At 35.7% G+C, this 22494-nt stretch overlaps 1 protein-coding gene across 1 annotated transcript in view; it reads left to right on the forward strand.

Annotated features, from left to right (window-relative positions):
- The first annotated feature begins 271 nt into the window (after window positions 1-271).
- The window catches only part of LOC107043612 (protein O-mannosyl-transferase TMTC2), a 45168-nt gene continuing 22945 nt past the window's right edge, over window positions 272-22494 (forward strand). The window contains exons 1-4 of the mRNA XM_015265175.1: window positions 272-291; window positions 1442-2043; window positions 5714-5954; window positions 19777-20073. Of these exons, the coding sequence (XP_015120661.1) occupies window positions 1934-2043; window positions 5714-5954; window positions 19777-20073 (648 nt within the window). The 5' untranslated portion in view covers window positions 272-291; window positions 1442-1933. The remainder of the gene's footprint in view (window positions 292-1441; window positions 2044-5713; window positions 5955-19776; window positions 20074-22494) is intronic.

Below are 22494 nucleotides of genomic sequence, written 5' to 3' on the forward strand. Positions count from 1 at the left end.
TACGTACAATGGCCCTTCTCTCGTCCTTTTTCATCCGCCTACCCCACCGCCTAACACCCCCCCCCCCCCTTCCGTTTGCATCGGTGCGGCTGTGGCCGATAGTCGTGTGTAGGTATATACAACCACCCTATGGTAGACTCTAAAGTGGAAAGGGAAAAAGGATAGGTTTGAGTGGAAATGGCCCGGGCGCAAGCGCTCGACAGGATCGATGCCTTCCACTACCGCTGTATAAAGCTAACACTCTCGGGGGGCGCACGACCAGTTCACCAGTGACTGTTGGTATACGATAATGTGATTAATTTTTTTATAATCCTTTTTTTAACTTATTATTCTAGGAAATGTTTTGCGACATTTTTTTGTGAATTGTGAAGTCTTATTTTTTTTTATTTTGTGTTGTGTGCGGAGGGATTTCACATGCAGTATTTTATGTTGAACTTCCGCAATTTAAAAACTGGTTATTTCTTTTTAATTTTTGGAACTTGTTTGTTTTTAATGTTTAAAAATTTGAAGTACAAAAAGTTTTTTAATTTTGATTTTTTTGTTTTAGTTTTCAGGAGAAAATTTGGGGGGGTGGAGAATGGATTCTGAGGGAAAAATAGGGCTTTTGAAATGTGAAGAATTTTTGGTTTTCGGGTTGCGTGTTACAGTAATGGAATTCCGGTTTTTAGGGAAACAGGGGTGAGAGTTGGGGCGGATTACCAGATGGTCCAACAGTATTTTTGGATGCACAGACTGCATTCTGATGTCACCGAATAACAGTATAATGTGAAATTATTCAGGGATTATACGTTTCTTCTTTTACTAATGGGAGGGACATGACCTTTGTCGTTGCAAAAATTTTCATTCGCGATGTGGAGTTCAGGGGGGATTGGAGGGAGAATCGGGAATTTTTATTAATGAGGGAGGCTGGCATAGACGGCTTCCGAGGGTTCATATTGATAACTCGGTTTTTATCATGTAGAATTGACTGAAGGGATTTCGGCGGGGATTACCACTTTTTATGGTTTTATCTGCTAGTTTCTCGGGATTCTTCTATTGTTGATCCAACGTTTCAATCTACTAATTTGAAATTCCATTAACGTTGATGGATAATTCATTTCACAGTGATATTTTTCCAATTTAATTTCGTTGATGAGACAATTTTCATCATTTTAATTGCACTGCAATTTAATTTTGCTCCAGTTTACCGTTTTAAATTGCAGATAAATTTTGAATTTTATGCATAGAATGGTGGGGAAAATGTCGCAATTCATTAGCATTTGAAAAACCATCAATTATCCACCCCAATAATTTCCACCAAAGTGAAGCATGAAAAAAGTTCTTTTCCCCCCAAGTGTGCAGTGATAATGTAACAGATAAAGTGTTGGGCACTCTCGCACATCGGTTTTTTACCCCCTTTAATCTCTCCACGAGATCTGAAATAATTTTGTTTCTACTTTAGTAAAGTGCTTTCAGAGGCAATTTTTTTACCTCCAACGTGTGGAATGGAGTGACGAATGATGGAGCAGTTGTGGGAATATTGAACGGGGACTCATGGAAGGGACAAAGAGGACGAAAAATCCATCAACAAAAAATCAAAATGACCACGAAATTGAGTTAAATAACTAAGGAATTGAAATGTGAATTGAGGGAATTCAGACGACTTTTTTTTTCATTTTTCATTTTTCGATAAAAAAAAGGTGGTGATTGGAAATTCTGGGGAATAGGGAGTTATGGAGGTCTTTTTCCGACTCTTTTTTTATGACTGATGGAGTAGTCGATTTGATAGTGGAAACGCCGCCATTGCTGGAGTAGAAAAGCGGAAAGAAGAAGGGAAGAAAAGCAACCCCTCGCACCCCACCTACTCGGCATCCCCCTTGGGGGAGAGCTAACCGTTTGAAATAGTGTACGTGTGTATGCAACAAGTTAGGGAAGAGAACTGACGCCAACTTGGATGAAATCGAATCCGCAATGTGACATGGATGTCCTAGCTATATTCTGCACACTTATTGCTACTGTGCTGTATTATAAGACCTTTTATGCTGGGTTCGTCTATGATGACAGGTAATTCAATTAATTTATGGATGGAGAATTTTATTTTGTGATTTTCTAAGTGAAAAATTTTTTTCAAAATTGATTATCTCCATTTTTTATGGATTTTCCCGTTTTTTGTCGGAAAGTTTTGGAAATAATTGGGGACGTATGAAAACATTTCAGAGAAATACCTAGTACTTTCTTTAAGAAATTTATTGATTGTCTATTGGAAGTCTATAAAAATTGTATTGAAGTTCTGATGGCATTTTATTAACATTTTGTTAAGAGATATTTGATGAAAAAAAATCAATAGATTTTTATTCTTTTATAAACATTTTTTAGATAAATTTCACAAGTTTTTTTCTGTTGAATTTTTATTTGTTTCTGATGTTAAAATCCATGGAAAACGACGTAAAAAAGTCTTGTCTAAAACTTCTCATAGAAACAATGTCAGTGGAATAAGTTATACGGAAAAATCAACATCGGTATGGGCAATTCCACGGAAAGCCATTCAGTTATGTAGCGCCACGTTTCAGATTTTTTTCAATTCTTCATGTTCTAGTACTTGAGTGAATATGACCCTGTGTAAAATTTCAGCCACCTAACTCGATGATTGGCCGAGATCCATGCCATTTCGTGATTCACACTGAGAGAAAAACAAATACGTTGTCAAACACGTCTTGTTAGGGCCGACAAAATCGCTAGTTGAAAATTGCCAAAAAAGAATTTGTTTGGTTCTAATTTGAAAGTCTCAAACATGAATAATTGTTCTGCTTTCGACAGCAACGAAATATTTGGCTCAAGAGGTGGATAATTCACACCAGACGATGCCTTTTCAGGATGAAAATATCTCATATAGAGGAAAATTTATCAACAAATATTTTATCGCTAAGTTACAAGATCGCTATCATATCATTATTATTGTTTCATTTAAGGGTTCATTTCTTGTCTGTGATTATTAGACAGCCGAAGCGAAAAACTACTATCCCTTGTTCCGCATAAAGTAAAGATTTTTCGGGAGCAAAATACGTATGGAAGTATCGAATAACGAAGGAGTAGTGCTAGAAATGACATTTCTTGCGTGTACAGAGAATGCAATTTTTTTTTAACTACTAAATTTATTTTTGCAGCAAAAATTTTCCATTCCGACACACTGATGTATTCTTGGCACAAGTAAGACTTGTTTGAGAACTTTGTCGTTTTTCTCTCAGTGTATCCTTTTAATTTTTCAATCCTTTTTGCCCTTAGAAATATGTTTCATATAAAAAAAAACGTTCAATATATTTTTTTAGTAAAAAATTTTCAGCTTTTCAAGATAAAAATAATAATAATGATTTTTTAATTCTTTCTGGCAGATGAAGTGATTTTAAGATTAAAATCGCTCATTTTCAAAGTTTGGAGAATGTTGATTCTCCAAACTTTTTTGCAGTTTTTATTTTTTTATGGAAAAGATGAGTTTTTTAAACAAAATAACTATATTTAAAAAATGCGCTCTCAATAGTATTAACGTCATAAAAAAATGAAACTTAAAGAAAGAATGATGTCCTGTGATACTAGCACGGTTGGAAAAGTATCTCGGGTAAATTACATGATTTTTGACCTGTCATAAACTAGGTAAATTGCATGGAACTTTCCACTTTTTCCATATGTCAGAAACCTATTGGGCGCCGTTCATTGGCATACTGTGAAATGGAGATATTTTATGATATTTCGCGAGGTTAATAGGTCGTAACGGTCATACCACGCGAGGGTCAAACGCCACAGTCACTATAACTTACGAGGGTTAACCCACGAAGGCCGGTTCTTGGATAATGTCAAGGGTCAAACAACCACAAACTCCGAATGGAATAGCCGAGATATTTCTAAGTGTAAAAAGGATTGAAAAATTGAAAGCGTAAATCACGAAATGGTATAGATCTTGGTCAATCATCGAGTTAGAGGGCTGAAATTTTTCACAGTGACATATTCACTGCGGTATCAAAACATCAAAAATTGAAAAAAATCGGAAACATTGTGTTCATTGACTGAAGGGCTTTCTGGGGAATTGTCTATACACATTTTTTAGATAGCGAAGACAATGAATTTATTAACATGTAATAAAGCTTTATTGCGAACATAGAGATGGAGTATTCAATTCTAATAGAAGATTTTTTTGGAATGAATGACTGACTTTTAATCCCTTCTGACAAAAAATTATAACAAAAATCGTGGATTTTAAAGGAAATGTCATTGGATAGTTTTTGCCGAGAATTTAATTTTTCATTTTTTTTGGTCCATTTTGCCAAACCAATAGTTCCAGAGATGAATTGAAGAATCACTGAATACTTGAATTCCTATAGGGAACAGAGAGAGAACATTTTTTGTGAATATTTTAATTTTTCTCCTTTAACACAACTCATCATTGAAGTACTTCAATAACTTTTTTTTCTCTTAGACGTCAATAATTAGTGAATGAAATGTAAATCAGATCAAATATAAAATTCTTATCTGTTATTTTAATTCTTGAATATCCCAAGAGTAAATGAAATGAAAAAAAAACATTCTTTGAAAAAATTTAATTCCCCAAAAAAAAGGCTGGAATAAATCAGTGAAACAATAAGATCTGATCGATGTAGAATATAAACACGTCATGATTTAATTAGACGTCAAGGAAAAATTGCGTTATATTTTCACTTCAATAATTCAAGAAATGTATGAAAATAATTATTTCAATAAATTGAGGATGTGGAAGGAAAATTAGGATTTCTCGAAATAATCTCATTGGTCGCTGGGGATAGAAAAGTCCGCCTACACATCCTCATGTGGAAGGGATGGAGTTTAACCCTGAAGCATTGGGACCAGAGTCTTCGAAGTGGGAAATTCCGGGCCAAGGTCAGATGCCATTGGTCCCCGAATTTTCCCTCCATGTATCCTGAGGGCACACCCTCAGGACTCGTAAGTACAACTATTTGCAGAGTAGTTTTCAAATCAGTTCTTCATTGTAACTTGTTCGTGTCAGTTGACACTTAAATATTCAGGTTCTTTTCAATAATGAAAGCAAGGGTCAAGTTAAAACGCTTTTCTTGTTAATTTTTTTATTTAAGTGTTCGATTCACTTTTTTTTCAATTGAGTCTTTCGTGTCCCAATTTTATTCTGTGAAAATAATTTAAATTTAATTGGTTAAAAATCTTTTTAATGCGGCACTAGTGTAGTGAGCTTGCATTTGGATTACATTTTACATTGGTTGTAAGTTTTTGAACCATTTTATTTTGTATCAGAAACCTTTTCTTTTGTTCTGTTAAATATAGACTTGTAAAAGTCACGTGAACTTGAATTTTGAGTTTAATCAATTTATTTCCATTAACCTTGTCTCTCCATTTTATATTCCATCGAGTCATCATTTTAAATCCTATTATATTCATACAAATTCACTTCTTATGAAGTACAGTTTATGTCGGTGACATTTTTTAATTTTAATATGCTTAAATTTCCTTGGAATTCAGTCACCATTGACATAACACAAGCAAAAATGTTATAAAATATTTTTTATCTAGAATTTTATCCTCCACAAAAAACATATTCTCCTAAATTTCCACTTTTTCATTCGTTCCAATTTTTCCCAGAGTTTTTCGACAAATATTTATACTTTGACGAATTGTTTGCAGTCTATTGTTTGAATCCACTGAGCGTTGAACTTTTTTTGGGCTTTTAACCTTTCAGACGAGCGATTCTAACGAATCCCGATCTACTCCCAAACTCCCCATGGTTTCCACTGTTGGAGAATGATTTTTGGGGCACACCATTACGTGACAGCGAGTCACACGGGAGTTACCGGCCCCTCTGCGTTGCGACATTTCGACTGAATCATCTTCTCGGTGGGCTCAATCCTCGGGGATATCATCTTGTCAACATTGGCTTACATGCTGGATGCACGGGCCTCGTTGTGAGGGTTGCCAGAACTGTGAGATCAAACTTTTAATATAGTTCCTTAATTAAAGTTTTTTGGAGATTGATAAAGCATTTTTATATGTTTTTACAAAGCAATGAGTGTCAATTTTTTTTTGCCATATCTGTCGTCATTGATGTTGAGGATAAATTGGCGGATGGCTTTTTAAATTATAAATTCTTTGAACAGCCATTTAATTTGAAGAATTTCAATTTATAAATATGAATAATAGAATTTTTTTTTGAAGTTATTTAACGAATTTTCTTTCAAGATAATCCTGGGAGGGAAATAATAAAGTTGAGTGAGAATAGTAAGCTTTCATGATGAGGTGTCAGTAGATTTTTTTTGTAGACGATATTCCCTAAAAAATGATTGAAAATTATGATTTTTACTTCCGAATGGAAGCTTTGTAATCATTCAAATTTAAGTTTCCAATTTTTCGTGTTAGGGCCACTAAATATGGTCTAAAAATTCCAAATATGAGATTTTTAGAGAGTGTATGTATGCATATACAGGGTGTCCCAAAAGTGGAGGTATTCCCAGAAATGGAGGGTTGAGTGTTGAATTCTAGATCGAAAAGTCCAATGAAGTTTGTCGATCCGTAGCTTCATTCAAAAGATATTAATGAATAAAATTTGGCCAATCAGAGGGCAGGGTTAGAGAGGCCCGTGTCAGTGTGTCGGCTGTGGGGTGTAGTGGTGAGCGCAGCAGCTGGCTCTCCGCTCTGCGGCCGTTGGCGCGGAAAAGGGGGAGCACTAGCGGTTCTCAATTCCGCACGGCTGTCATTTTTGCTCCTCTCCCGCGACGAATTTTCTCATCTTCGGATTGACATAAAAAGATGATATTGCGCTCTATCGATTCGGCAATGAATTTTCCACCGATTGAGGGCAACATCATATCTCTTTTTGTTGAAGAGCGAGATGAAATTTTCTGACCCTCAAAATGAGGGTCTTACGCAGATTCTTCATATGTTCATGACCCTTACATTGTAACCCTAAAAATGGTGGAACGTTGAACTTTTGACCCTCATTTTTTCTGACCCTTAAAATGAGGGTCTTCTGCAGACCCTTCATTTTCTCGACCCTTAAATTTTAACCCTTAAAATTGTTGACCCTAAAAAAGTTACAACGTCGCACTTTTGACCCTTATTTGTTCTGACCCTTAAGATGGAGGTTCTTTGCAGACCCATGTTCCTGATCCTTAAAATGACTGACCCTAAAATATTTTGCAACGATGAACTTTTGACACTTATTTTTTTTTACCCTTAAAATGGTATCCTTCACAGCGTCCTTTGCGGACCCTTCATGTTCCTGATCCTTAGATTGTGACCCTTAAAATTGCTGACCCTAAAAATGTTGAAACGTCAAACTTTTGACCCTTATTTTTTCTGACCCTCGAAATGAAAGTGCCTTACAGACCCTTCATGTTCCTGACCCTTAAAATTTCTGACCCTAAAAATATTGGAATGTCGAACTTTTGACCGTCATTTTTTCTGACCGTTAAAATGAAGGTCATTTGCAGACCACATGTTCATGTTCTTGACCCTTGAAAGTGTTGACCCTAAAAATGTTGAAACGTCGGATTTTTGACCCTTATTTTTTCTGACCCATAAGATGAAAGTCCCATGCAGACTCTTTATGTTCCTGCCTCTTAAAATTGCTGACCATAAAATATGTTGCAACGACACTTTTGACCCTCATTAATTTTTTACCCTTATTAAAATGAGGGTCCTTTGCAAACCCTTCATGTTTCTGACCCTTAGATTGTGACCCTTAAAATTGCTGACCCTAAAAATGGTGGAACGTCAAACTTTTGATCACCTAAAATCATGATAAATCACAAAATTTTCTACAATCAAGAAAATTTTTCTCTTCCACACAGAAAAGGACAATATGAGGACATTCATATAGCTATGAATTTACCAATGTTTCAATGAAGTTAATGGCCCTGAAAAGGGCCGTTGGTGTTTTTGGTCCTGAAAAGGGCCGTTGGAATTTTTGGCTCTGAAAAGGGCCGTTCGGATATTCGACTTTGAAGAACCCTTTCAAATATTGGTCCTCATAAAGGCTTTTTTTCTTCTTTGACTTCCTACAGAAATTGTTCGAATGTCTCTCCATCCTGATCAAGACAAAGCAGGGCTCTTCTTACTTCCAGTGTGATAAGAGCAACTGCTGCATGGAGACGAGCCACCAAATCGTCAGGATTCTGGGGTTGTTCAGAGTAAACATCTTTCTTCAGTTTACCCCAGAGAAAAAAATCCATGGGAGTCAGGTCGGGAGAGCTATGGGAATGATGGGGAGCCGAGGTTGGTGAAGGAAAACGAAAATTAGTTATTTTCAGGATAAATCGATGGGGATTTTACCGCGGAGGCCAACGCACGGGACCACATCTACCAATCCACTGATCAGGGAAAGAATTATTCAAGAATTGTGTTACTCCCAGTGTACTATCAGCAGGAGCCCCATCTTGCTGGAACTACATATATCTCCCTGTAGGTCCGTCCTCAACCATGTCTGGCAAATTATGTCGACGGAATTCAAGGGTATTTGCTTCCTAGGGAATCAAGAATAGAGGTCACAATCGCAGATATCGATAATCACTAACTTTCAGCTCAAATTGAGAGGATCTGGGGCCACTCGAATGAAAACTTCATTCCCCAAAATTGGTCCCCACATATTCAAACGTTCCCACCTGTGTTGGTAGGACCGAGTATGAACCACCCTAGGATTTTCTTCAGCCCAATTATGGCAATTGTGCTGATTGAAAATTTCTTTCCTGGTGAAACATGATTCGTCGGTCCATATGACATTATACAAGAAAATTGGGTCCCTGTCATTTTGTTTGATTAAAAAACGACAGAACGTTCTTCGTGCTTCATAATCCTCTATTTGAATATATGAGAATATGAAAATTTATTGAGTTAGAAACATGAAGCTGAAACTAGGAGAAGATTCGCTGGCAGAAGATTCGAGTGTCAGTGATTCTCATTCTTATAGGCATATCTAATAGTTTAAATTATCTGAGGACTTTGAAATTTATTGGGGATAGGGATCATATATTTCTGGAGTTTGTACACAAATATTTTTTGTTTTTACTCATAAGTTTTTTTGCTATGAACAAAAACAAGTTCCGTCAATTTTGAGATTTAAATTTTTAATTAAATGGGGAGGTGCAAAGACGCTTAAAATTTAAGGGAGTAACGTTCATCTCTTCATGAAGTTTGTACATTTTTTAAAATTAATTAGAATAACAATTTTTTTTGTTTTGTTAATTAGGAAATAAAAATGTAAAAGAGGTAAAAATTTAAATTTGACCCTCAAATTGAGCTATGGGGGTGCGCAGACCCCTAAAATTTGAGGAAATATTTTCCAGCCCGTCATCGAGTTTTTACATTTTTTAAAACTAATTTAAATAACAAGTTTTTTTGTTTTGTTAATTAGAAAATAAAAATGTAAAAGAGGTAAAAACACAAATTTGACCCTGAAATTGCACTGTGGGGGTGCGTAGACCCCTAAAATTTGAGGAAATATTTTGCAATCCTACACCGAGTTTGTGTATTTTTTAAAACTAATTTGAATAACAAGTATTGTTAATTAGAAGTTGAAGATGGAAAAAAAAGGTAAAAACTCAAATTTGACCCTCAAATCGCACTATGGGGATGCGTAGAACCCTAAAATTGGAGATAACAATTTCTGATAACAATTTTTCTGTTTTGTTAAATAGAAGATGAAGATGGAAGAAAAGGTAAAAACTCAAATTTGACCCTCAAATCGCGCTATGGAGATACGCTGACCCCTAAAATTTTGAAGAAATATAGTGCAACCCTTCATCGAGTTTGTACATTTTTTAAAACTAATTTGAATAACATTTTTTTGTTTTGTTAATTAGAAGATGAAGATGGAAGAAAAGGTAAAAAATCAAATTTGACTCTTAAATCGCGCTATGGGGGTGCGTAGACCCCTAAAATTTAAGGGAATATTTTCCACCTCTTCTTCGAGTTTAAACATTTTTTTAAACTAATTTGAATAACAAGTTTTTTTGTTTTGTTAATTAGAAAATGAAAATGGAAAAAACGTGAAAACTCAAATTTGACCCTCAAATTACGCTGTGAGGGTGCACCCCTAAAATTTGAGGAAATATTCTCCATCCCTCCATCGAGTTTGTATATTTTCTGAAATTAATTCGAATAACAAGTTTTTTTGTTTTGTTAATTGGAAGATGAAAATAGAAAAAAAGGTAACGACTTAAATCTGACCCTCAAATTGCGCTATGTGGGTGCATAGCCCCCTAAAATTTGAGGAAATATTATCCACCTTTTCATCAAGTTGTACATTTTTTGAAACTAATTTGAATAAGAAGTTTTTTAGTTTTGTTAGTTAGAAAATAAAAATGGAAAAAGAAGATAAAACCTCAAATTTGACCCTCAAATTGCCCTGTGGGGGTACGTAGACCCCTAAAATTTGAGAAAGTATTTTCCACCCCTTCATCGAGTTTGTACATTTTTTAAAACTAATTTGAATAACAAGTTTTTTTCGTACAAACTCGATGAAGGATTGGATAATATTTCCTCAAATTTTAGGAGTTTACGCATCTCCATAGCGCGATTTGAGGGTCAAATTTGAGTTTTTACCTTTTTTCCATTTCTATTTTCTAATTAACAAAACAAAAAAATTGTTATGAGAAATTGTTATTTTAGAGATCTACGCACGCCCATAGCGCAATTTGATGGTCAAATTTGAGTTTTTACCTCTTTTACATTTTTATTTTCTAATTAACAAAACAAAAAAATTGTTATGAGAAATTGTTATCCCTAATTGTAGGGGTCAATGCACCCCCGTGGTGCAATTTGAGGGTCAAATTTGATTTTTACCTCTTTTCATTTCTATTTTCTAATTAACAAAACAAAAAAAATTGTTATTCTAATTAATTTAAAAAAATGTACAAACTTTATGAAGGGATGAACCTTACTCCCTTAAATTTCAAGGGCCTTTGCACCTCCCCATTTAATTAAAAATTTAAATCTCAAAATTGACGGAACTTACATGTTTTTGTTCATAAAAAAAAACTCNAAGTTTTTTTGTTTTGTTAATTAGAAAATGAAAATGGAAAAAACGTGAAAACTCAAATTTGACCCTCAAATTACGCTGTGAGGGTGCACCCCTAAAATTTGAGGAAATATTCTCCATCCCTCCATCGAGTTTGTATATTTTCTGAAATTAATTCGAATAACAAGTTTTTTTGTTTTGTTAATTGGAAGATGAAAATAGAAAAAAAGGTAACGACTTAAATCTGACCCTCAAATTGCGCTATGTGGGTGCATAGCCCCCTAAAATTTGAGGAAATATTATCCACCTTTTCATCAAGTTGTACATTTTTTGAAACTAATTTGAATAAGAAGTTTTTTAGTTTTGTTAGTTAGAAAATAAAAATGGAAAAAGAAGATAAAACCTCAAATTTGACCCTCAAATTGCCCTGTGGGGGTACGTAGACCCCTAAAATTTGAGAAAGTATTTTCCACCCCTTCATCGAGTTTGTACATTTTTTAAAACTAATTTGAATAACAAGTTTTTTTCGTACAAACTCGATGAAGGATTGGATAATATTTCCTCAAATTTTAGGAGTTTACGCATCTCCATAGCGCGATTTGAGGGTCAAATTTGAGTTTTTACCTTTTTTCCATTTCTATTTTCTAATTAACAAAACAAAAAAATTGTTATGAGAAATTGTTATTTTAGAGATCTACGCACGCCCATAGCGCAATTTGATGGTCAAATTTGAGTTTTTACCTCTTTTACATTTTTATTTTCTAATTAACAAAACAAAAAAATTGTTATGAGAAATTGTTATCCCTAATTGTAGGGGTCAATGCACCCCCGTGGTGCAATTTGAGGGTCAAATTTGATTTTTACCTCTTTTCATTTCTATTTTCTAATTAACAAAACAAAAAAAATTGTTATTCTAATTAATTTAAAAAAATGTACAAACTTTATGAAGGGATGAACCTTACTCCCTTAAATTTCAAGGGCCTTTGCACCTCCCCATTTAATTAAAAATTTAAATCTCAAAATTGACGGAACTTACATGTTTTTGTTCATAAAAAAAAACTCATATGTAAAAACAAAAAATATTTGTGTACAAACTCCAGAAATATATGATCCCTATCCCCAATAAATTTCAAAGTCCTCAGATAATTTAAACTATTAGATATGCCTATAAGAATGAGAACCACTGACAATCGAATCTTCTGCCAGTGAATTTTCTGCTAGTTTCAGCTTCATCATTTCATCTGATAAAGATCGATATTTTCAATAAAATCTCAATGTCATGATACTTTTTCCAAAAAAATAATTCATGGTAACGGAAGCTTTAAAAAGAAACGGAAAATTGACCATATTGGAGATTTTTTTAATAAGAAGAAATTGAAAAACACAAAATAATCACCTGGCAGTAGATCATGCACAGGTGTGTAGTGGTATGGATGCAAATTATTGTCCTTGAGAATCTCATGAACACCGGATTTGGTGGCTCCCAATTGTTCAGCGATGCGTCTAGTACTAATCGTCGGATCTTCATGGACGGTATCCAGCATTGCGTCCTCAAGAACGTCACGTTGAGTAGCGGGAGGACGACCTTCCAATCGTCGAGGGACAGGACAATTTTCCTCCCCCATTCGACGATGTAAATTCACAAAAACTCGTGGATTCGGATGGGGGCGATTGGGAAAATTTTCAGCATAACCTGCCGCTACTGCATTAGGATCTCCATTATGGAGACCATAATAGAAATGCATATCGCGGTACTCGGGGGCAGTGAAGATGATCCAGCAAATTGAAATTAATACAGAATGGAAATGAAAATTACCGAAAACGAGCCTGTGCGAACAGGAGTTGTACGGTGGCTCTGATCGACTGATGAGTAGAACCGGGAACGAGCGGGGAAAGAAATAAACAAATGACGATCCACGAAATAATGAATTCTCATTAACTGCGGTGGAGAGAGGGCGACTGAAATTCACAACTACTCCCCGTGTTCATTTGATGGTCGAAATGGTCAAGTTAAGAACATTGGTTGCAATGTGGTAATGGAATGGCGGTATCAAGATGAGTGAGTCCACCAATTCTGTACACGAACCATTGCCTCCACAATTCTAAACTTGTTCTGTATTCTCGATCGCAACGTATCGTGAAAAATAAGAAAAATAAGCGCAACCGTAACTCTACACGTCAATGATTGCCAGAGTGATTGCGAATTAATTTTTTTCCTTTGTTCTAAATTTTTTTTCTTCAATTCTAATGGAGCAGATCCACGCCAAGTCAGCAGGCTAAAAAAGTCGATGCTGGAGATTTTCGTCTCAATTTTTTTTGACAATATGTCGATTAGACAAAAATTGAAAAATATTAATAATTGAGAGAGTTATGATTTTTTGAAAATTTTGAGGTTTTGTCAATTTTTTTTTCAGATTGACCACAATATCTCAGCGGGGTTTCAAGCTATCAAATTGGCCTTTGGCACACTCAAACAATATGAAAAACCCTTCAAAATGAGCCCTCATACATAGGATTATTGAATAAATATTCACTCATTTGGAGGATGATTGCATGAATGACAGGCATTTTCAATCATTTTCAATACTTGTCTCACTGAAAAAATTAATAACCACCGAACTAAACTGAAAGATAAACCTCTAATTGGCTCCAAAATTATTGTCATTTTATTGAGTTGTTGGTGAAAATTTCAGTTTAAAAAAAAAAGATCTTTTTGAATAATTAACGATTGAAAATAAACACGTTTTCTCGTATAAACCCCGTCAAACTCAAGATGATGCTACGTATGATGACTCATTTTGATGATGGTCCATTGCAGATCCTTCATGTTTCTGACCTTTAGATTTTGACCCTTGAAGTTGCTGACCCTAAAAAATGTTGAAGCGTCGAAATTTTGACTCTTACTTTGCGGGCCAGAAAGTATATGACTCCAACGTTCTACTCTCTAGAATTTGTAGACAGTGGAGAGAGTTGCCCGCTCCAAGCATCCGATCCCAACTATCTACTCTAAAAAATGTGGAGTTGCCCTCATTTTAAGGTTCAGAAAAAATGAAAGTCAAAAGTTCGACTTTCTAACATTTGTAGAGTCAGCAATTTGAAGGGTCAAAATCTAAGGGTCAGCAACATGAAGGATCTGCAACGGATCCTCATATTAAGGGTCAGAAAATATAAGTGTCAAAAGTTCGACGTTCCAACATTTGTAGGGTGAGCAATTTTAAGGGTCAGGAACATGAAAGGTCTACAAAGGATCCTCACCCTAACGGTCAGAAAAAGTAAGGATCAAAAGTTCGATGTTCCAACATTTTTAGGGTCAGCAATTTTGAGAGTCAAAATCTAAGGGTCAAGAACCTGAACGGTGTGCAAAGCAACTTGATTTTAAAGCTCAGAAAAAATCAGGGTCAAAAATTCGACATTCCAACATTTTTAGGGTTAGCAATTTCAAGGGTCAGGAATATGAAGGGTCTGCAAAGGATTTTCATTTTAATCGTCAGAAAAAATAAGGGTGAAAAGTTGGTCGTTGCAACATTTTTTAGGGTCAGCAATTTTAAGTGTCAAAATGTAAGCGTCAGGAACATGAAGAGTCTGCAAAGGGCTCTCATTTTAAGGGTCAAAAGTTGGACGTTACATTGTTAGGGTCAGCAATTTTAACGGTAAAAATTTAAGGGGCGAAAAAATGAAGGGTCTGCCAGGGACCCTGATTTTAAGGGTCAGAATAAATGACGGTCAAAAGTTTGACGTTGGACTATTTTTAGGGTCAGCAATATTAAGGGTCACACACTAAGGGTCAGAAACATGAAGGGTCTGCAAAGGACCCTCATTTTAAGGATAAAAAAAATGAGGGTCAAAAGTTCGTCGTTGCAACATATTTTAGGGTCAGCCATTTTAAGCTTCAGGAACATGAAGGGTCTGCAAAGGACCCTCATTTTAAGGATAAAAAAAATGAGGGTCAAAAGTTCGTCGTTGCAACATATTTTAGGGTCAGCCATTTTAAGCTTCAGGAACATGAAGGGTCTGCAAAGGACCCTCATTTTAAGGATAAAAAAAATGAGGGTCAAAAGTTCGTCGTTGCAACATATTTTAGGGTCAGCCATTTTAAGCTTCAGGAACATGAAGGGTCTGCAAAGGACCCTCATTTTAAGGATAAAAAAAATGAGGGTCAAAAGTTCGTCGTTGCAACATATTTTAGGGTCAGCCATTTTAAGCTTCAGGAACATGAAGGGTCTGCAAAGGACCCTCATTTTAAGGATAAAAAAAATGAGGGTCAAAAGTTCGTCGTTGCAACATATTTTAGGGTCAGCCATTTTAAGCTTCAGGAACATGAAGGGTCTGCAAAGGACCCTCATTTTAAGGATAAAAAAAATGAGGGTCAAAAGTTCGTCGTTGCAACATATTTTAGGGTCAGCCATTTTAAGCTTCAGGAACATGAAGGGTCTGCAAAGGACCCTCATTTTAAGGATAAAAAAAATGAGGGTCAAAAGTTCGTCGTTGCAACATATTTTAGGGTCAGCCATTTTAAGCTTCAGGAACATGAAGGGTCTGCAAAGGAACTTCATTTTAACGGTCAGAAAAAATAAGGGTCAAAAGTTCGTCGTTGCAATATTTTTTAGGGACAGCAATTTTAAGGGTGAAAATGTAAGGGTGAGGAACATGAAGAGTCCGCAGAGGACCCTCATTTTTAGGGTCAAAATTTTGAAGTTCCACCATTTCTAGGGTCAGAAATTTTAAGGGTCACAATCTAAGGGTCTGGAAGATGAACGGTCCGCAAAGGACCCTTTAAAGGGTACCATTTTGAGGGTAAAAAAAAATAAGGATCAAAAGTTCGTCGTTGCAGCATATTTTAGGGTCAGCCACTTTAAGGGTCAGGAACATGGAGGGTCTGCAAAGTATCTTCATCTTAAGGGTTCGAATAGATAAGGGTCAAAATGGTGACGTTCCAACTTTTTTAGGGACAACACTTTTAAGGGACAAAATTTAAGGATCGAGAACATGAAGGGTCTGTAAAGGACCTCCATTTTAAGGGTCAGGAAAAATGAGGGTCAGAAGTTCGACGTTGCAAAATGTTTAGGGTCAGCAATTTTAAGGGTCAGGAACATGAAGGGTCTGTAAGGCACTTTCATTTTGAAGGTTGGAAAAAATAAGGGTCAAAAGTTCGACGTTTCAACATTTTTAGGGTCAGCAATTTCAAGGGTCACAATCTAAGGGTCAGGAACATGAAGGGTCTACAAAGGACCCTTTGGAGGGTACCATTTTAAGGGTAAAAAAAATAAGGGTCAAAAGTTCGTCGTTGCAACATATTTTAGGGTCAGCCATTTTAAGAGTCAGGAACATGAAGGGTCTGCAAAGGATCTTCATCTTAAGGGTCAGAATAAATAGGAGTTAAAAGTGCGACATTCCAACTTTTTTAGGGTCAACAATTTTAAGGGTCAATATTTAAGGGTCGAGAACGTAAAGGGTCTGCAGAGGACCTTCATTTTAACGGTCAGAAAAAATCAGGGTCAAAAGTTCAACATTCCACCATTTTTAGGGTCACAATTTAAGGGTCATGAACATATGAAGGGTCTGCGAAGGACCCTCATTTTGAAGGTCAGAAAATTTCATTTCACCCTTCAACAAAAAGAGATATGATGTTGCCCTCAATCGATGGAAAATTCATTGCCGAATCGGTAGAGCGCAATATCATCTCTTTATGTCAATCCGAAGATGAGAAAATTCGTCGCGGGAGAGGAAAAAAAATGACAGCCGTGCGGAATTGAGAACCGCTAGTGCTCCCCCTTCTCCTCGCCAACCGCAGAAGAGTGGCGAGCCAACGAGCGCAATCACTGATCTCTATACTAACTGGATGATCTGTCCTTATGGGCCCAGTACGTCGGAGTTGAGTCGAATTGAAGGCTCACCCAGCGCCCCTATTACCGGACAGGGTACTAATCAAGACCTCAATGCGCGTGCGTCAAGATTCTCATAAAATTGTGGGATGGTAATTTCACCGTTCTTCCATAACCACAAAGTAGGGGATGGTAGGGTAAAACGGACACTGGACTTTTTTTGAACTATTCATGACGTGTTGAATTGTTTATGAAATGGAATAATTTTATTTTTCAATTGAAAAACAATGATTCCTCTTTGTGATGAGCTGAGACTGAGCTCAATTGATAAATCTGTTTCTGAGCTATGAGTATTTTTAAAAAGTCAAAAGTGTCCATTTTACCCTACCCTCCCCTAATTTTTGGATTATTTTATTATTTGTTTTCTGCGACGAAGGAACCCGCAAACACAATAGTGCAGTGTGTCTTTTGCCGAAAAAGAAAAAGAGAGTGCAAAGACTTATCATTTCACGAGTAAGTGTACATTGTCATATTATAGTTATATACTTGGGATTGTTAAAAAGTCAACCTCAACGGAACTTCAACTGATAAAATGTGCAGCACATTAATTTTTTTCAATTTAATACGTTAATTCACATATATTGTTATTTTTCCTCTTACAAATGTGTCTAAACGATGAAAAACTAAAACTAAAGTGGGTACAGAATATGGGTCTGGTAAATTTCATACTGAAGCAGTATGATACATTATGGTGTTTGCATTTTCCGAAAGAATCTATTGAAATATAGTAGATTTGAGCAATCTCCAATTCTCATATTTGCTTTTCGTCTCCAAACACATATGGTACGTCAATGAGATAAACAATGTATATTTTCTTTTCAACTTCGTATAGTATTGAAATAGTAAAATATGAAGGACAATTCTCAATCCTAATGGTAAAATACCACGCCCCACTCCGCACCATCAGAGCCACATACGCACTAACGCTAAACTTAGTACCCTGTCCGGTAATAGAGGCGCTGAGTGACCTTTCAATTTACCTCAACCGCGAGTAAGGGGACCAGCCATCCAGTTAGTATAGAGATTAGTGAGCTCAACTGCTGCGCTCACCACTACACCCCACAGCCGACACACTGACACGGGCCTCTCTAACCCTGCCCTCTGATTGGCCAAACTTTATTCATTAATATCTTTTTAATGAAGCTACGGATCGAAAAACTTCATTGGACTTTTCGATCCAGAATTCAACCCTTAACGCTGCATTTCAGGGAATTCCTCCACTTTTGGGACACCCTGTATATACATGGTCTTTTTTTTTCATTTTGTATTCTCGAAATTTTCGTATAACGGATCTATCGAATTTTATGAATTTGTTCATTAATATAGACTTTAATAAGCTCTATTTATTGAATTACAATTGTAATTCAGATTTTAAGTTAGATTATAAAAAATAGATATTTTTCAAAAAATAGATTTTTCAACGATCACTCAAAAAACTGTTCAAAATGGTTTTAGTCACTGCTCAAAACATTGATAATAATACCCTCTTGATTCGATCAAAATATGACGGAGGTCACACAATTCTTTGTTGAGTTACAGCACATTGTGCTATTTGAATGAGACAATCAGTTTTTTCATGATTGCCGACAATATCTCCAGTAATAGCATTTAAATCAGAAAAATGGTGAAAACAGCATCATTGCGGATTAAGTTATACAATGTCATCATGAGTTTTTCATACAAAAATCTCTATCTTGATTAAACTCAGGCTCTAGTCGATTATGTTGAATACTTATTTATATTGATTCATGGTCCTAACTTCTGAACCTGGATTAAACTCTGGCTAAATCCTGAATAAACGCTGATTAAATCCCGGCTATGCATTGATTAAACCTTGATTGAATCTTAAATAAACCCAGATTGAAAACGAATTCCAGTCATGAGAGGGTCTGAATGTAGAATTATCTGTGAAAATGAAATAATGCCCAAAATTTTGATGAGATGTCAATTGATAGTTCTATGACATGAAAAAATAGAAGACAATAATGAAATAAGAATTTAAAAACGAGAATCCATTCGGAAGTAAATTGCTAATTTAATAGCAAAAATAACTATACTTATTTATTAAAAAATTCCGTTGTCCACTCGTTTTTTTAATATTCAAAACAATTGTCAAGTGATGAAATGATTCGATTCCATGACTTATTGCAGTAGCGATTCTATCCAACGATGCAATTATCAGGAGTCATTGTAATATCCAAGAAAACATCTTTAAAATGAAAACAAAAATTGTTAAAGTTTATTCTGTCTATTGAGTTATTTATAATTAAAAACAGCTCAACATTTTACCCTTTCCTCCTATCATAAAAATGATTAAAACAAGTAGTTATTGAATAACTTTTCTATAGCACAAAAATCGTCTATCGAAATCCCTTAACCTTCCCCTAGATGAACCGCTGATTAAGCAATTACCCACGAAATAATCAACATCATATCATTTTTATTCGTTTTTTCAAAGCAACGAGTGGCATAATTTTTTTTTCAAGTCCAGTCTGGGAGAGGAATAATTAAGTTGAGGGAGAATGGCAAGCTTTGATGAAGAAACATGTTAAATTTCACTTTGCCTATTTAGTTATGGATAATTAAAAATAGCTCATTTTATTCTTTTCTTCCGTGATTAAAATTATGAAAATAAATAGTTACTGAATAATTTCTCTACACCACAAAAATCGTTTATCGAAATCCCTTGACGCTCCTCTAGATGAAATCCTCATCAAGCAATTACCCACGAAACAGTCAACATCAAGTCATCATCATAACCAAAATCATTCCCTCGGCCTAATCACCCCCAAAACTCTCTTCTCCAACACCCAATAATCACCCAATTACCGAAACTTATGCTTCCTCCCCTCGAAACCAATTAATCCCTATTTCGCCCAAACAAACGTAAAAACCAAAACAACATTTTAGGTAATACCAGGACGATGGTTATCGCACGCGATCACGGGTCTGTTGTTCGCCGTCCATCCAATTCACAGTGAAGCTGTTGCTGGTATAGTTGGACGTGCTGATTTACTCGCCTGTTTCCTAACTCTCGCCTGTTTTCTCACTTACGTTGCACACTGCGATCAAACTCGTTCACCACTCATGCTCTTCATAGCCCTAACGTCATCATTGCTAGCTGCACTTGCTAAGGAAACTGGAATATCCTCACTTGCTCTATGTTTACTCTGGGAATATAGTCATGGAGAGTCAAATACGCAAAAGGTAAATATTACATTTGATCGTAGCCAGTGGCAGTTGTCGTTCCACTTCTATTTCTAACTCTAGTGTGTACAGTCACTGGGTAAATATGATACTGTTTAGTCAAATGCATGACATACCCTTTGGAGTAAGTGATACTTGTTTGAATTGAGTTTATTGGGAGAAGAGTCCTTTGGGATTGATTTGGGGTTACAGATGCAATTTTAATATGAAAGTTCTTTAATTTGCAAAGATATCTAGGAAACAAGTGAGTTTAGGGGATTATATTAGGGAATTTTTCAAATAAGAAATTAACAAAACTGACTAGTTTATTTACAAAAAAACTAATTAACGAGTTTATTGTTTGAAGAAAATAGTCAGTCTTTTTTAATACATGAATAACTAGAAGAATTTTCAAAATTTTTCTAGAGAATTCAATTGTCTATAAAAAATGTATGTTTAAATTCTTGAATACGTATAGACCGTGCGGATTTCCAAAAAATGTCAAATATATATTTTCTTGTAAAACCATTCATTGCAGAGATAAATTATCAATTTTGCTGTTAATCTGATTCAAGAAGAATACAAACCTTGCAAATTATCTAGGGAATGAGTAAGTGGTGAAAAAGGCAAAAGGATTTTTTTTCTCGAAAATTTAATTTCCAATAAGGCCGAGCATAATGGTTGGGTGATTTAGGTGTTGCTCCGGCGAATATCCGAGTACAGCTGCGTTTAACGCAATTAGTAATCGGATGGGCGACCGCTTGGGAACACCCTCGCCCAAAAATTTCGGAAGGTAGGCACCAGAGATTACACGGTGTAGTGGCCGAATGTGCCACTAATGTACCCTCTTGTCAGCGTGACAGAAAGGTACATTAGGGTTCTGCACAATTGGCCGGCTGGGGTTATCCGTGGCTTCCCGTGCAGTCCTAGCCCGAAAGGGGTACAGCTAAGAGTAAGATGGTCCATGGTAAAGCAGATAAAAATCGGAAGAGAGAAGTGGGAGAGGCAAGGCAGACGAATGGGAAGCCTATAAAACCGTAATGTTAGTAAGAAAAAAATATGAATATTAATTGCCAACAAAGCATGTCATTGGAATTTTTGGATAGCTAGAAATGTGTGCCACACCCTTTCTCACAAGTGATACTTGTTTGAATTGGACTTATTAGGGGGAGAAAAGTGCTTCGGAAAAGATTTGGGGCAGGAGTAATAATGGGATTTGCCAGTGGATTTCGGGAGTTTATCGATGCTGATAAATATTGGGAGGAAAATTCGGGGAAATCGAGGCGAACGCCTGGGGGAAAGCTTCTTAATGAGGGGAATTATTTATTTGCGATAGAGGGAATTTTTTGGGGAGGCATGAAAGAGAGGGTTTTAGAGAGTTTCTCGAGAGACGACTGCAATTCACGCTTTGAGATTAAAAGTGGGGAAAATAGTCTGTAGGGGATTACATTGAATATTATGATTTAGTGAGTTGGGAGGTTGTTATTGTTGGGAGATAATTAATTGTAAATTATTGATTTTAACTAACTGGAAGCATTTGGCGATGAAGTCGTGAAAACTAACAACAAAACAGGACGATTTAGAGTAGGAGTGGTTTTTGAAGAGAATGTTATGGAATGTTTTCCTATTTTGGACATTTTGCCAGTTGTTGAGAATATTATTGAAAATTTTCTAATTAATTTGTTGTGAAGATCTTGGAAAACTATAGGGGAGCCAATAGGGTGTTTTAAACAGACTTTTTAAATGACTAAGATTCATCAAGTTCAAATAAAATTCAATATTGTGTTTATATTAAAAAGGCCAGAAAATATAATTTTTTTAGCACTAATTTTACTTGTGACGCTATCCAAGTCTCATCCTCTTAAAAAATCCCATGTTTGGTTTGTAATAATGATAAGCTTGTTACCAACATGGTGTATGATTTCGCATCTCATTGCATTGATTGAAGATAATTAATGTGTAATATGAATTTGATTATACCCCTCTTAGTTTTTAAAATTTTGAGGGGGGAAAACTCGTCGAATTTCAATGGAAATAAATGAATAAAAGCCCTTCCTGTTATTGCAAGAAATAAGGAGACGATTGTGGATGGGTAACAGTTCCAGTCGACAACCGGAAATCTCAGCTCTTGAACATTTGAGTTGTTTTTTTAATATCATGCACTATTCATCCAGAATTTTTGTTGTGAATATCCTGAAAAACTATGAGCAAATCTGCATCTAAAAATCTTAAAATGTACCTAGAAAAATGATTAGGATGAGTTACTAAAGAAAGATATCCGTTCTTCTGGTACTTTTTCAGTAACAGCTCCCAAATTTTGCCATTCGTTTGTAAAAAGGTATGTTACAGAAGGAAAAATTTATCCATTCCCTCAAATGTTTCGTTCGATTCAATACTCTCCCTCTCCCTCTCCCTCTCCCTCCCTCTCTCCCTCCCTCTCTC

The sequence above is a fragment of the Diachasma alloeum genome, unplaced genomic scaffold, assembly GCF_001412515.2.
Source record: "Diachasma alloeum isolate Michigan unplaced genomic scaffold, Dall2.0 Dall_scaffold_00607, whole genome shotgun sequence".
NCBI lineage: Eukaryota > Metazoa > Arthropoda > Insecta > Hymenoptera > Braconidae > Diachasma > Diachasma alloeum.